The sequence below is a fragment of the Sinocyclocheilus grahami genome, unplaced genomic scaffold (genome assembly GCF_001515645.1).
Source record: "Sinocyclocheilus grahami isolate Dianchi unplaced genomic scaffold, SAMN03320097.WGS_v1.1 scaffold481.1, whole genome shotgun sequence".
Lineage (NCBI taxonomy): Eukaryota > Metazoa > Chordata > Actinopteri > Cypriniformes > Cyprinidae > Sinocyclocheilus > Sinocyclocheilus grahami.
In genome coordinates, this window is record NW_015505660.1 from 653,622 (window position 1) to 666,547 (window position 12,926).

The following is a 12,926-nucleotide window of genomic DNA, read 5'->3' on the forward strand; positions in this document are numbered from 1 at the left end:
CTTACCATAGCCGCCTGTGAGCTTCAGTGTAAATATTGCATCAAATCAAATCAATTTGAGCTTGATTTAAACCCGGATGATTGTAATCACTCTAAGTTCGTCTGCCTTGGGAAAGCTAAGTCTCCGACATAGTGATAACACTCGTTGCCTTCTCTAATGCAGCTCAACCAGGTCTCGTCCCATTTGTTGGTATTTATGATATCACAAATCCTGGAAAATATGCATTGTAGTCCAAACGAGTTGTTCGTTGTAGTTTTTGAAAAGTGATTTCTATTAAATAAAATATCTCCCTTTGAAGTGGACTTTGAGCTTTGTAACTTTGCAGATCTTTTTTATGCTCAAACAGCAACATTACAGACTAACTAAAGATGAAAAAGTGAAAAAGCATAATAGGACCCCTTTAAAACTGTTTCAGCTTCCTCAGAGTTGTTGTATCCTCAGCTACACAGATGAAGGACTCACTCCACTGCATCTGGCCGCTGCTGAAGGTCTGACAGACAGTACAGAGACGCTAGTGAGAAACGGGGCAGACATACATGCTCAAGACAAGAGGGGTCACACACCCCTCGACCTCTCTAGGATCTGGGGCCACAGGCTCACTGCCAGGTATCGGTGTCAGGTGCTATTGATTTAGATGCATTTACATCACATTGCATATGGGCAAAAGCTGATGGCATGAAGTCAGATACGCAAATGAACATAAATGTGTTTGTGCAACAGGTTTCTGAAAGATGCCATGTGGTGGAAAGACAAACAGAAGAGGATCATGAAAAGCAAACAGCTACATGATCTCAGGCAGCTCCAGTGTTGCAGTGTGCTGGATCTGCCTCACTTGGGTCGCTCCCTAAAACCAGATGCCTCGCCCTGGACTGAGGTGGCCATGCACCTGGCTGAGGAGCTGAAGCCAGGACACTATTAGACACATTACACAATTAGAAAAAAAGGTCACTGGGGTGGTATCTTTAACAAAAGGCACTAAAATGTACTTTTAATATACTAATATGCACTCTTTAGGGGTAAATAAGGTACAAAGTTGTACCCTTTTCAAAGGTACCGCCCCAGTGACAACTTTTGTACCTTATTCTTTCAGAGAGTATAGAGAGTATACATCTATAGACACCAAAGTCATGTTCTCAATAGTTTCCAACTTTCAGATTGACAGCAGAAGGACTGGACTCCATCGCAGCTTTCATTGGCTAAGAACCGCCCAAGAGGTGTCTGATTGGCATGTAAAGCAACCAATCATGTTTAGGGGCATGAAAAAGTACATTTTAAAATCTCTGTCCCGACAATAACAGACTGGTGTGCAACCAGTAAATTATATAAGCAATTAAAACTTTTAGTTGCAGTAAAGACATTTTTAATGTTGCCAAAGATTTCTGTTTCAAATGAATGCTGTTCTTTTGAACGTTCTATTCATGAAAGAAAAGAAAATGTTTGACGTTTCCCACCAAAACATTGCACCGCATTATAGCACAACTGTTTTCAGCATTAATAAAAATCAGAAATGTTTCTTGAGCAGCAAATCAGCATATTAGAATGATTTCTGAAGGATCACGTGACACTGAAGACTGGAGTAATGATGCTGAAAATTCAGCTTTGCATCACAGGAATAAATTACATTTTAAAATATATTACAATAATACAGTTATTTAAAATTGTAATATTTCACAATTTTCCTGTTTTTCTAATCAAATAAATGCAGCCTTGGTGAGACTCAAAAACATTTAAAACATCTTCCCGACCACAAACTTTTAAACGGTAGTGTATAAACACTTCAGAATGTTGATTGTTTTTATTTTCACATTAAAGTAGAAAATTAAATTGTGCTTTTGTCTACAGTGTAGATGACGCAGGAAGCAATGGGAAAAAGGACCTGGAATCAAAGCCTATGTCTATGGCTCTGACACGTTCTCGACAGGTTTTGTGAGATTCAGCGAGAGTCGAAGGCTTTTCCAAAACACAAAAAATCTGAGCAAAGGCTAAAATTTGTGGAGTAGCTTTTAACTGCAACGTGCTTCTGCATGCACATCATCAAAGGGTGAAAAAGGGAGTAGAAAACATGTATATAGGCGGGGGAAAAAAATCTCTGAAAAGTTCCTCAATGCTGAACTATGTAGGTGTTAATGAAAGTTGAACTCTGAGCGAATGCGGTTTGGAGGCTGGAGGCGTCAAGGTCGAAACCACAGTGACCCGGGTCATGGCCCAAAACAGCTCTGCTGTCGTCATCCGATCCCAGAGGACACTTGGCTTCATTTTTGACATGCGAGAAAAGCGCTGCCCTTTCACACTGACCTAGAATCAGTTTTCTGTATGTCGACTTTAACCTCAGCCATTACGAAACATGCCACAAAATAGTCTGATAACACCAGCAAAGGGCAACTTAATCCGCCCTCCTAAGTGATTCTCTCCCCAGACGAGAGCTTCCTGAAATGAATGCGTGCTGACCTTTCCTCAACCTTGCACTCCCAAGTGTAAGATCCCGTCTGCCAAATACAGAGGAGTGCAAATGTGTCAGTACAGACCGCGTTTGAGCCCCTCTGAGTCATTCGGACATTTTATTAGAAATTCTTCACATTTGCCTTTTAAGAAAATGAACAAAATCTGCATTTTGGTCAAAGATCTATATTACGCAACCCAGATTTAATCAAAAGTTCTGCTTGGGGTGATTCCTGCAAGACATGTTCATGAGGTCTGAGGTTTAAACACTTTAAAGAAAATTAAGCTTATTTTATGAACAATTATCTGCTGTTTTTTTTTATCCAAATGGGAAAATAGGCTTTTTTATTGATAAGCTCAATTGTTAAGACTTTTTGCCTAAACATTTCCTGATAAAGCACATAAATTTGCTTTAATTGTTAACACTTTTAGCATGAACATTTTCTGATAGTTGAGCACATTTAATACACATTTTTAGACCTTAGAAAAATTAATGTCATCCTGACTGAGTTTTTTTTAAGGCAAATTTTTAATTACAAAAGCAAATTTATTTAAAAATGTTAATTTATTAGACTGGCAAAAACAATGCGCAAATCGCTTAATCTTAATAATGCTAAAAAAGCCTTAATTTTCTTAATGCAATATTTTCTTTTAAGTGATTTTGGGCTGAAATGTGACCTTATCTGTTTCTAAGATTCACCCACGATGCATCAGATCCTAATTTGTACATGACAATGTTTACCTTTCAAAAACTCATACAACTGAATTTTATTATACTCCTGTACAGCACACAAATTAAGCATGGCCAACACTATGGCTCTCATGACTGCAGTATTTAAAGCAACATTTTACCCTAAAACGAGCTTTTCTTTGCTTGTCACACCACCAGCTGATATAAAATGGATTTATAAATCAACACAAACAATCCTTACTGAAACTGACTCAACATCAGGTTATTAAAAAATGACTTGCTTAAAGTCTAACTTTAAACAAATATGTGTAGTGTAAGATGTGATGAAGAGTGAGCGAAACAAACACTGGATTCAGGGTAAAACATTTCTTTGAAATGTGAACAAAAAATCCAGACACATCAATTCATGAGCGAATTGGCTTTCGAAGTGATGCGATTAGAAGAAAATCAGCAAGAGCCCCTTCCACAATCATCCACGTATAGACAGAAGATCAAGCCTTTACGAATGAAAGACTTCACGTGTCCTTTCATGTCTTTAGACGCCTAAGAAGAAATTAGCTGGCAACTCTGGACATGAAACAACAGACAGGTAAGTTCATTCGAGGGTTAATGTGCGTTTGTTCTGATCTGGTCCTCTCCCTCGGCTACAGATTCAATCTCATGATCATCGATTCTCCCACAAAAACAAGCTGTCCACTTAAAGGGGCCGGTGGCCTGAACAAACCCTCCCAAACCCCTCCATCCAATGCGCATATGAACCGCTTCATCAGTACATCTTCTGTCGGCTTGGCAAAACGGCCTCCTTCAGGAAAGAGAAGATGAGCAGGATGCCCGAGCGCTTGCCCCGCTTGCCTTTAGTGAAGTAATTTGACACCACATCGTCTGAGAAAAACACAGGAACAGGGAATAATGAACAGGAGTTAAATAGGACTTAGACTTCACTGCTATAAATGTCTGGATGGAAGTGGGTGATCAGTAAAAATTTGAATTACATTATTCTGTAACATTCTGATGATAATATCATAATATGCACATTGTAATGGAACCCCATATATTTTTGATGGCATGTAAATTACAACAGAACATTTATTTTTAATATTATTATTACTATTTTTTTATTAGACTGAAAAATGCATATTTTAATATTTTTTGAAGGTATGTGAATTACCAAAAAAGCTTTATTTAAAAACTTATTTTAATAAAATCTATTTTTATAATTGCATTTATTATTTTTATTTAATCAGACAATGTTCAAAGTAAAATGCATATTGAATATTTTTAAAGGTATATAAATTCTTTTTAAAAAGCTCATTTATTTTTAATAAAATTATTATTTTTATTTTGGATTATTTATTTATTTTTATTAGGCTGTGAAACAATGCTCAAAGTTCAATTAACATTTGATTATTTTTGAAGGCACATTTATTACAAAAAAATATTTTAAATAAATTATTTTTATTATATTTATTTATTCGTTTTATGTAATTAGACTTAATTAATTAATACTTAATTAGTATTAATTAAGTATTAATTCCAAGTAAAATGCATATCTAAAGTGTTCCAAGTAAAATGCATATCTGAATATTTTCTGAAGGTAAGAATTACAAAATAAAAACAAATTTATTTTTAATAAAATCTATATTTTTATTACGTTATTTATCATTATTGAATTAGACTGAAAAAAACAATGTGCAATAAAAATGCACATTTTTGGACAATTTTTTTCAGTGTTAAAATGCACTTTTTTTATTTAAAATGTGCTTCTTACAATTATACTAAATGGCATTAAATAATTCCATTAAATATGTTATTTTTACATTATGCACTATGTATTAAACTATGGTATCTACACTTTTTAAAACCAAACAAAATTTTAACTGAAAGATTTTGCATTGATTCTGAAGCGAACTTTGCCCACTTTTTAACATTTTGAACATATCCAGAGATAATTCACTCAATCCCACTACTTTTTACACAGACTCCTACTAATTTAATTTATACACCAGTATTTCAATCACCCCTGAAAGTTTAAGGATAAGGATATAGTTTAACACACCCGTGTGGTCATATAGACTGTATGAAAACACAATTTGCTTTGTCAGATAGTCACTCACCTCCCTGCTGCACAGTGGATGGAAGAACATTTTCCCCAGCAGAGAGAGAAACGAAAAATGAGAATGGAATCACCCACAGACATACAGTGAAGTACGCTAGAACCTGAAAACACACACACATTAGTCTGAACTCCATCCCACAGTAAACTCTGACATCCTTTAAGCAGCATTTTTTAGGTTTAAGTCTTTAAAATGAAAAAGAGCCAACCTCAGAGAAAGGATAGTACTCCTCCGCAAAATACTGGAAGGCCATATAGTGGTTGAACACAACCAGTGCTGCAAAAGAGAGCAAAGACACAGATGAGAGGAGAACACAAGCACACAGATCATAGTCAAATATGTCTCCTAAGATGCTCTTCATCACGCACCACATGACAGGATGAAGTTTGGCGAGGTCAGCATGATATATGGAAACGTCTGAAGCAGACCGAAGTAAACAAGGTTGGTGAAGAGACCCACTCCGATCATGAGCGTGGGGAAGCCCTCAAACAGATAGAGTCCCACCAGCACCGCTGTGGAGAACTGAGAGATGAGAGTACGAGTTAGATGAGACGTGAAGCATATGTAACCTACCTAACATCACAAAAAGCATGCAATACTGTCTGAAGTACTGTTGGAGAAAACATTGTGCTGATGCCTACTAAAGTAACCGATGGATATTGACAAATGCATGCAATTCTCACTGGCAAATTACACTGGCGACAGTCTGAATATGATTCAAAAGGATTTGTGTTCAGTATGACACTCTGGTCACCAGATATGGCTGGAGTTCCACCAATATTAGTCTATGCAAGCATCACCAATGCAATGCCACACACGTCAAAATAAACGTAATACTCACCATAATCATATATTTTATAATGCGACTGGTGGCGACTGTGTACTCCTCGATTAACTCTGCCAGGTAATACAGGCCTGCAGCTGTGAAGACAAATAGCAAACTGAGAAAAACTACAAGCTTATACAAACAGACTGTATAAGACAACACTTTATTTTATAAGCCTTTATTAGGCCTGTCGCAATAATCAATATATCGACTTCTCGCGCAATATATGACCTCAATCATTTTTGGTGACGCAATATATCGCCCATTATATTTACTTAAAAAATTAATGTCACCATGTTTTTTGCATTCCACTTGCGCCCGTGTCTTTCGCAGCTTCTCGTGCATAACGTGGTGTAGTCATGAGGTGCTAGGTCACATTTAAAAATGCTTCTACAAAAAGAGTTTCATCTGCAGATATGGTCTTGTTTAGGGATCTGACGGACATCTGACTGCCGAGTAGTGATTGTGTTTTTCAGCAATAGTGTGCACCCTTCATTTACAGAGAAAAGAAGGTCAGGGAAAAATCTGTAGATGGAAAGATCTTTGTGCAGTTTTCTTTTTTTCTACTTGCTACTTTGCACTTTTTGTTAGAAAATGTTTATTTACTATTTATTCAGGTTTTTTAAGGTATCGGATATTTTGATACTTCATTTCCATGATCTAAATATTCTTAAAAATGAAAAGTTTGTTGTCATTTGGAAGTGTGTAGACCTTCTTGCATTATTATGCTGTTACATTATGATTATATATTCAGTGGCATAAAATGGTCTTTAAAATGGCAATAATATCGCTTATCGCAATTACTTCTGGGGCAATATATCGCACAACAAAAAGCTGTTATCGTGACAGGCCTAGCCTTTATGCATAACGCATTACAAAGGTAAACATAATAAACATTACATATTTTCATAAATAACTAGCTGAAATTCAAATGCATTATAATATTTGCAGATTCCTGGTTACATCTGAAATTGGTTGTGTATCTGCATTATACCTTCTAAAAGTGAATCAATGAATAGACAAGTATTATAATGTGTTATAACTGTGGTTACAATCATTCATGGGATCCTAGAGTGCATTATAAGGCATAATTAATAAATTAAATATTAAAATAATTTTGTAATGCATTATATCTATCCATCTATCTGTCATTTGATTTGTATTATTTGTATTAGGCTACTATTAATTAATAATAAACAGCTATTTTACAGATAATAAGGCACAGGAGCAGTGAGTGGGATTTCTTTGGTCGCGTCAGCAAAAGGGAGTTAGCGGCTAACAGCAGCGACATAAAACTCACCGATAGCGAGAGTAACGAAACATATCTGCACCACCAGCGACAACCAGCTGAGTAAATAAATAAACCACATCTTTTTAAAAGGGCTAGTCGAATAAATACGGGACTGGTAAACAATAAAGGAGATGTGTGTCTCCGCTGCTAGGCTAACAACTGAAGCGGTCAAAGTTTCTTCTGCGGCTTCCTCAGCCGTAGCTCGCAGCTGAAGTGGGAGTCTGATGACAAACAGCGCCACTCAGGCTGGAGGCGGTATTGCACATGTGGGAAAAAAACGGAGAAATAATAACGCTAATGGAAGTATGAGAATTCTGTAGCGATTCTACAAATATTAATCAAATCTGTCTTGATAGATTCCAGCTCTGCACACTGTGGACATTTTCTCAACCAACTAGGTGCATTTATAAAAATAAAAGTATGAGAATTATGTAGTAATTCTAAAAATATTAGTTTAATAATAATAATAATAATAATAATAATAATAATAATAATAATAATAATAATAATAATAATAATAATAATAATAATAATAATTACTTCTGGGGCAATATATCGCACAACAAAAAGCTGTTATCGTGACAGGCCTAGCCTTTATGCATAACGCATTACAAAGGTAAACATAATAAACATTACATATTTTCATAAATAACTAGCTGAAATTCAAATGCATTATAATATTTGCAGATTCCTGGTTACATCTGAAATTGGTTGTGTATTTGCATTATACCTTCTAAAAGTGAATCAATGAATAGACAAGTATTATAATGTGTTATAACTGTGGTTACAATCATTCATGGGATCCTAGAGTGCATTATAAGGCATAATTAATAAATTAAATATTAAAATAATTTTGTAATGCATTATATCTATCCATCTATCTGTCATTTGATTTGTATTATTTGTATTAGGCTACTATTAATTAATAATAAACAGCTATTTTACAGATAATAAGGCACAGGAGCAGTGAGTGGGATTTCTTTGGTCGCGTCAGCAAAAGGGAGTTAGCGGCTAACAGCAGCGACATAAAACTCACCGATAGCGAGAGTAACGAAACATATCTGCACCACCAGCGACAACCAGCTGAGTAAATAAATAAACCACATCTTTTTAAAAGGGCTAGTCGAATAAATACGGGACTGGTAAACAATAAAGGAGATGTGTGTCTCCGCTGCTAGGCTAACAACTGAAGCGGTCAAAGTTTCTTCTGCGGCTTCCTCAGCCGTAGCTCGCAGCTGAAGTGGGAGTCTGATGACAAACAGCGCCACTCAGGCTGGAGGCGGTATTGCACATGTGGGAAAAAAACGGAGAAATAATAACGCTAATGGAAGTATGAGAATTCTGTAGCGATTCTACAAATATTAATCAAATCTGTCTTGATAGATTCCAGCTCTGCACACTGTGGACATTTTCTCAACCAACTAGGTGCATTTATAAAAATAAAAGTATGAGAATTATGTAGTAATTCTAAAAATATTAGTTTAATAATAATAATAATAATAATAATAATAATAATAATAATAAAATATGTCTTCATAGATTCCAGCTCTGCTCACTGCGGGCATTTTATGAACCAATTAGGTGCAATTATATAAAAAAAATTTAATTAAATTAAATGATCAAATTAAATATAAAATAAAATAAATAATAATGTAGTGATTCTATCAATATTAGTCAAATAAGAAAATGTCTGTTTAGGTTCCAGGTATGCTAATGCACCAATTAGGTGCATAAAATAAAATAAAATTAAATTAAATTAAATTAAATTAAATCAAATCAAATCAAATCAAATCAAATCAAATCAAATCAAATCAAATCAAATCAAATCAAATCAAATCAAATCAAATCAAATCAAATCAAATCAAATCAAATCAAATCAAATCAAATCAAATCAAATCAAATCAAATCAAATCAAATCAAATCAAATCAAATCAAATCAAATCAAATCAAATCAAATCAAATCAAATCAAATCAAATCAAATCAAATCAAATCAAATCAAATCAAATCAAATCAAATCAAATCAAATCAAATCAAATCAAATCAAATCAAATCAAATCAAATTAAATTAAATAGTAATTTAAATTAAAAGAGGACTTTCCAAGGACCTCACACATTTTGAATTTTTTCCACCGGCTCTTTGTTTTGGTCATGCATATTACATCCACATCTACACGTCTCCTCACCCTCTGCCTCACACAAACACACTCACACAGGTGTGCACACACCTAAATCAGACACCTTTCAGTTTCTGGGGGAAAACATGAATTCCTTATAGTGTTTGTTAGATGAAAAGCTCACTGGGTGAGAGGGATCCTTACAGAACGAACTGCGTTTTAAAAGGAGAGAGGCAAAAGTGAGCGAGAGTGGAAAATAATTGTACTCCATTTAAAATGCTTTTATCAAAGAATAGCAGTGTGGAGGTGTTAGGAGAAAAGGCTGCCCTTTTCATTCCAGGTGTTTCCAGATGGACGGATAAACTCACCAAAAGGTTTTGACACTGACAGCTTATACAGTGACTTACCTAATATGGCTGTTTTTATTTTTTTTTACAGTTTTCATTAAAACATTAGCAGTTCTCTAAAATAATATATTTTCCCAGACATTGTTTTATGTAAAAAAAAAAAGCATATTTTCCAGCCATGGTAGCTTCAAGTATTTTAAGTATCAGCTTTACACACTGTTGCATAAGTATTTGCAAGAGATGGACAGTTTTTACTTTTTGGGTTAAAACTCCTCAGTTATTAGTATTATTATTGCGCAAGAAAGCATGTCTGGAGAATGGCAAAAATGTATTTTGACAGTTTCCACATCAATAATCATATTATTGACTTTGTCAATAAACAAAGTCAAATTTACAAGGGTGTAGGTAAAAAAAAAGACAAGATGGACTTGATTACATTGAGTCAAAGCCTTTATTTAAATCCAAATGAGATTATCTTTTATTTTTGTAACATTGCAGTGCATCTGTCTAACCTGAACTAACCTTTTTACACAGACATTATTTTAAGTAAAAATAAAAAAAGGCATATTTTCTGGCTATGGTATCTTGAAGTCTTTTAGGTTAAGATCAGCTTTACACAATTTTGCATAAGTATTTGCCCCATAAGTGTTGCAAGAGATGGTCAATTTTAATTTTTTTGAATAAAAACTCCTCAGTTATAATCGCAGGTGACAACATGTGAAAGCATCAACTTATTTTGCCATGTTCCAAATCAATAATCCCAAATACAGGGTCAAATTAAAAAGGTTGTTGGTCAAAAATGTCAAGATGGACTTGACTATTGAGCCAAAGCCTTATTCTCAATCCAAATTAGATTATTTGGTGTTATGCAGTACAAACCTGAACAACAGATGTATCAAGAATAACACACAATCGCACCTGATATTTTCTGATACTTACCTAATAATACGTTTTTTTCAGTTTTCATTTCCAGAATGAGTAGTTCTCTAATCTCTTTACACAGACATTATTTTATGGTAAATGGTATGGTAGCCATGGTAGCTTAAACTCTTTAATGTTAAGTATATATTAGCTTTACACACTCTTCTTGCATAAGTATTTGTAGCTAGAGAAGGCCAATTTTTACTGTTTTGATTAAAAGTTAATATTGCGGGAAATTGACACAAGACAAGTGAAACATGTGAAAGCATATGTGGAGAATGGTGACAATTTATTTAGCCTTTCTCCAAATCAATAATCCCAAATATAGAGTCAAATTAGCAAGGTTGTGAATCAAAAACGACAGGATGAACTTGATTACACTGAGTCGAAGCCTTGATCTCAGTCCAAATGAGATTGGTATTGTATTAGCATTGCAATACAAATCTGAAGAACAAATTTACCAAGAATGACACACAATAAAACCCGAGCAGGGTGCAATGCTGGTTTTATGAATACAGAGCAATGTCACATTAAATAATTTTGAGTTTCAAAGCTTATAAAATGTCCGTCGAATTTGTAATTCAGCAAAATGAGAGAACCGTTCAAAGGTCCAAATACTTGTGCAAGTCAATTATTCAAGAAAGTCAAGTCTTTTAATGGAAGAATTCACGCCTCAAAAGCACAAATGTCCAACACAACAGCAAACGCAGACTGAGTGCAAAGAAAAGACAGACTGAGTATGTGCAGAAAGAATGTCTTTTATTTCTTTCATAATTCAATTTTGAACGCATGGGTCCTTGGTTTTTTTCATCGCTTGGTTAGCAGGGTTAATGCTTTATTCAGCTTTGTGACATTTACTTTAAACAAATTCCAAGAGGCATCTGGCAGAAGGAAATAGGTGTTGAAGTCATACTTAGTTCAACATCGCCTTTTTCAAAAGTGCAGAAGGTCAGACTAAAAGACCCTCAAAACTCACTTTTCTTCCCATATAATGGACTCGGAAGCCTTTATGCGAGAGATTCTCTTCTCACGGTTCTGCTGAAGTCTCCGGAGCACCGGGGCGCTTCCACTCTCCCCCGCCCAGGGCGAAGAGCTCGAGACGGACACGGCTGCAGGTGGATCTGTGAGTGAGTGAGGAAACATTGACTTTAAGCTTTAGTTTAGTGGCTGCGTTATAATGCAGCTCGCACAAACATTCATAACCAATCAATAAATGAAGAGGCTGCTTTTAAGCACCAGAAGATATATTTCTTCTAAGTGCAACCAATTTGACCAATAAATTTGATTCTGACAAAAAAAAAAAAGATTTCCTTTTCCATAAGCTACTAAACTACTAATCAAAAATGATTTTTATCCCAAAATATATGTTTTTTTACAATAATAAATATCTACAAATTGTGTGAAGCAAAACTGCTTAAAACATTAAAACTTGTTTTCAGAGAGTGTATTTTCAAGTTTATTTCGGATTCGGAATATATTTTTCAGTTACTTTAAGCATAAACCTTGCTACAAATGGGTGCAATATTTTATTTCTTATTTTCTTAGACAGCTCTGCCATTTGGCATTTGTATAAAAAAGATAAATTAACATGTGTTTTTTATGTTTTGTATACTTGCATGTGAGTTGGTTGATCAGTTTTTTTATTTTTTTACATTCTTAAATATTAAATATTGTAATTTTAAAAACATGTTTTAACAGTTCAGTCCCCTTTATTTAATATATATACTTATTTGTGACCCTGGAGCACAAAAGCAGTCTTGAGTCGCTGGGGTATATTTGTAGCAATAGCCAAAAATACATTGTATGGGTCAAAATTATTTTTTTTTCTTTTATGCCAAATATCATTAGGATATTAAGTAAAGATCATGTTCCATGAAGATATTTTGTAAATGTCCTACCGTAAATATATCAAAACTGAATTTTTGATTAGTAATATGCATTGCTAAGAACTTCATTTGGACAACTTTAAAGCCGATTTTCTCAATATTTAGATTTTTTTTGCACTCTCAGATTCCAGATTTTCAAATAGTTGTATATCGGCCAAATATTGTCCAATCCTAACAAACCAGACATCAGTGGAAAGCTTTATGGAAAACGATAAAAAAAAATATACCCTTATGACTGGTTTTGTGGTCCAGGGTCACACACACACACACACACACACACACACACACACACACAC

At 34.6% G+C, this 12,926-nt stretch overlaps 3 protein-coding genes across 4 annotated transcripts in view; 1 reads left to right on the forward strand and 2 right to left on the reverse strand.

Annotated features, from left to right (window-relative positions):
• ankrd53 (ankyrin repeat domain 53) overlaps positions 1 to 968 on the forward strand; it is a 4,693-nt gene extending 3,725 nt beyond the window's left edge. The window contains exons 3-4 of the mRNA XM_016236076.1: positions 442 to 606; positions 721 to 968. Of these exons, the coding sequence (XP_016091562.1) occupies positions 442 to 606; positions 721 to 919 (364 nt within the window). The 3' untranslated portion in view covers positions 920 to 968. The remainder of the gene's footprint in view (positions 1 to 441; positions 607 to 720) is intronic.
• A 2,771-nt stretch (positions 969 to 3,739) lies between these two features.
• On the reverse strand, positions 3,740 to 8,595 carry tex261 (testis expressed 261). 2 transcript variants are annotated; one of them, XM_016236095.1, is made up of 6 exons: positions 8,398 to 8,595; positions 6,086 to 6,165; positions 5,613 to 5,766; positions 5,453 to 5,520; positions 5,245 to 5,347; positions 3,740 to 4,012 (listed from the first exon to the last, which is right to left on the reverse strand). In XM_016236095.1, exons 1-6 carry the CDS (start codon positions 8,465 to 8,467, stop codon positions 3,897 to 3,899), a joined length of 591 nt encoding a protein of 196 aa, XP_016091581.1. In that variant the 5' UTR covers positions 8,468 to 8,595; the 3' UTR covers positions 3,740 to 3,896. The 2 variants fall into 2 exon arrangements, with proteins under 2 accessions (XP_016091581.1, XP_016091580.1); XM_016236094.1 differs by lacking the exon at positions 8,398 to 8,595 and adding an exon at positions 7,371 to 7,566.
• A 2,900-nt stretch (positions 8,596 to 11,495) lies between these two features.
• The window catches only part of shtn2 (shootin 2), a 14,098-nt gene continuing 12,667 nt past the window's right edge, over positions 11,496 to 12,926 (reverse strand). The window contains exons 16-17 of the mRNA XM_016236077.1: positions 11,721 to 11,865; positions 11,496 to 11,625 (exon numbers count right to left, since the gene is read on the reverse strand). Coding sequence (XP_016091563.1) covers positions 11,604 to 11,625; positions 11,721 to 11,865 — 167 coding nt within the window. The 3' untranslated portion in view covers positions 11,496 to 11,603. The remainder of the gene's footprint in view (positions 11,626 to 11,720; positions 11,866 to 12,926) is intronic.

Excerpts from the sequence above, each read along its gene's own strand:
- tex261 (XM_016236095.1), bottom strand. The coding sequence starts at position 8,467 with ATGTGGTTTATTTATTTACTCAGCTGGTTGTCGCTGGTGGTGCAGATA. Across the intron at positions 5,521-5,612 it reads AAACTTCATCCTGTCATGTG|CACTGGTTGTGTTCAACCAC; the intron begins GTGCGTGATGAA and ends TCTCTTTTGCAG. Across the intron at positions 5,348-5,452 it reads AGTACTATCCTTTCTCTGAG|GTTCTAGCGTACTTCACTGT; the intron begins GTTGGCTCTTTT and ends GTGTGTTTTCAG.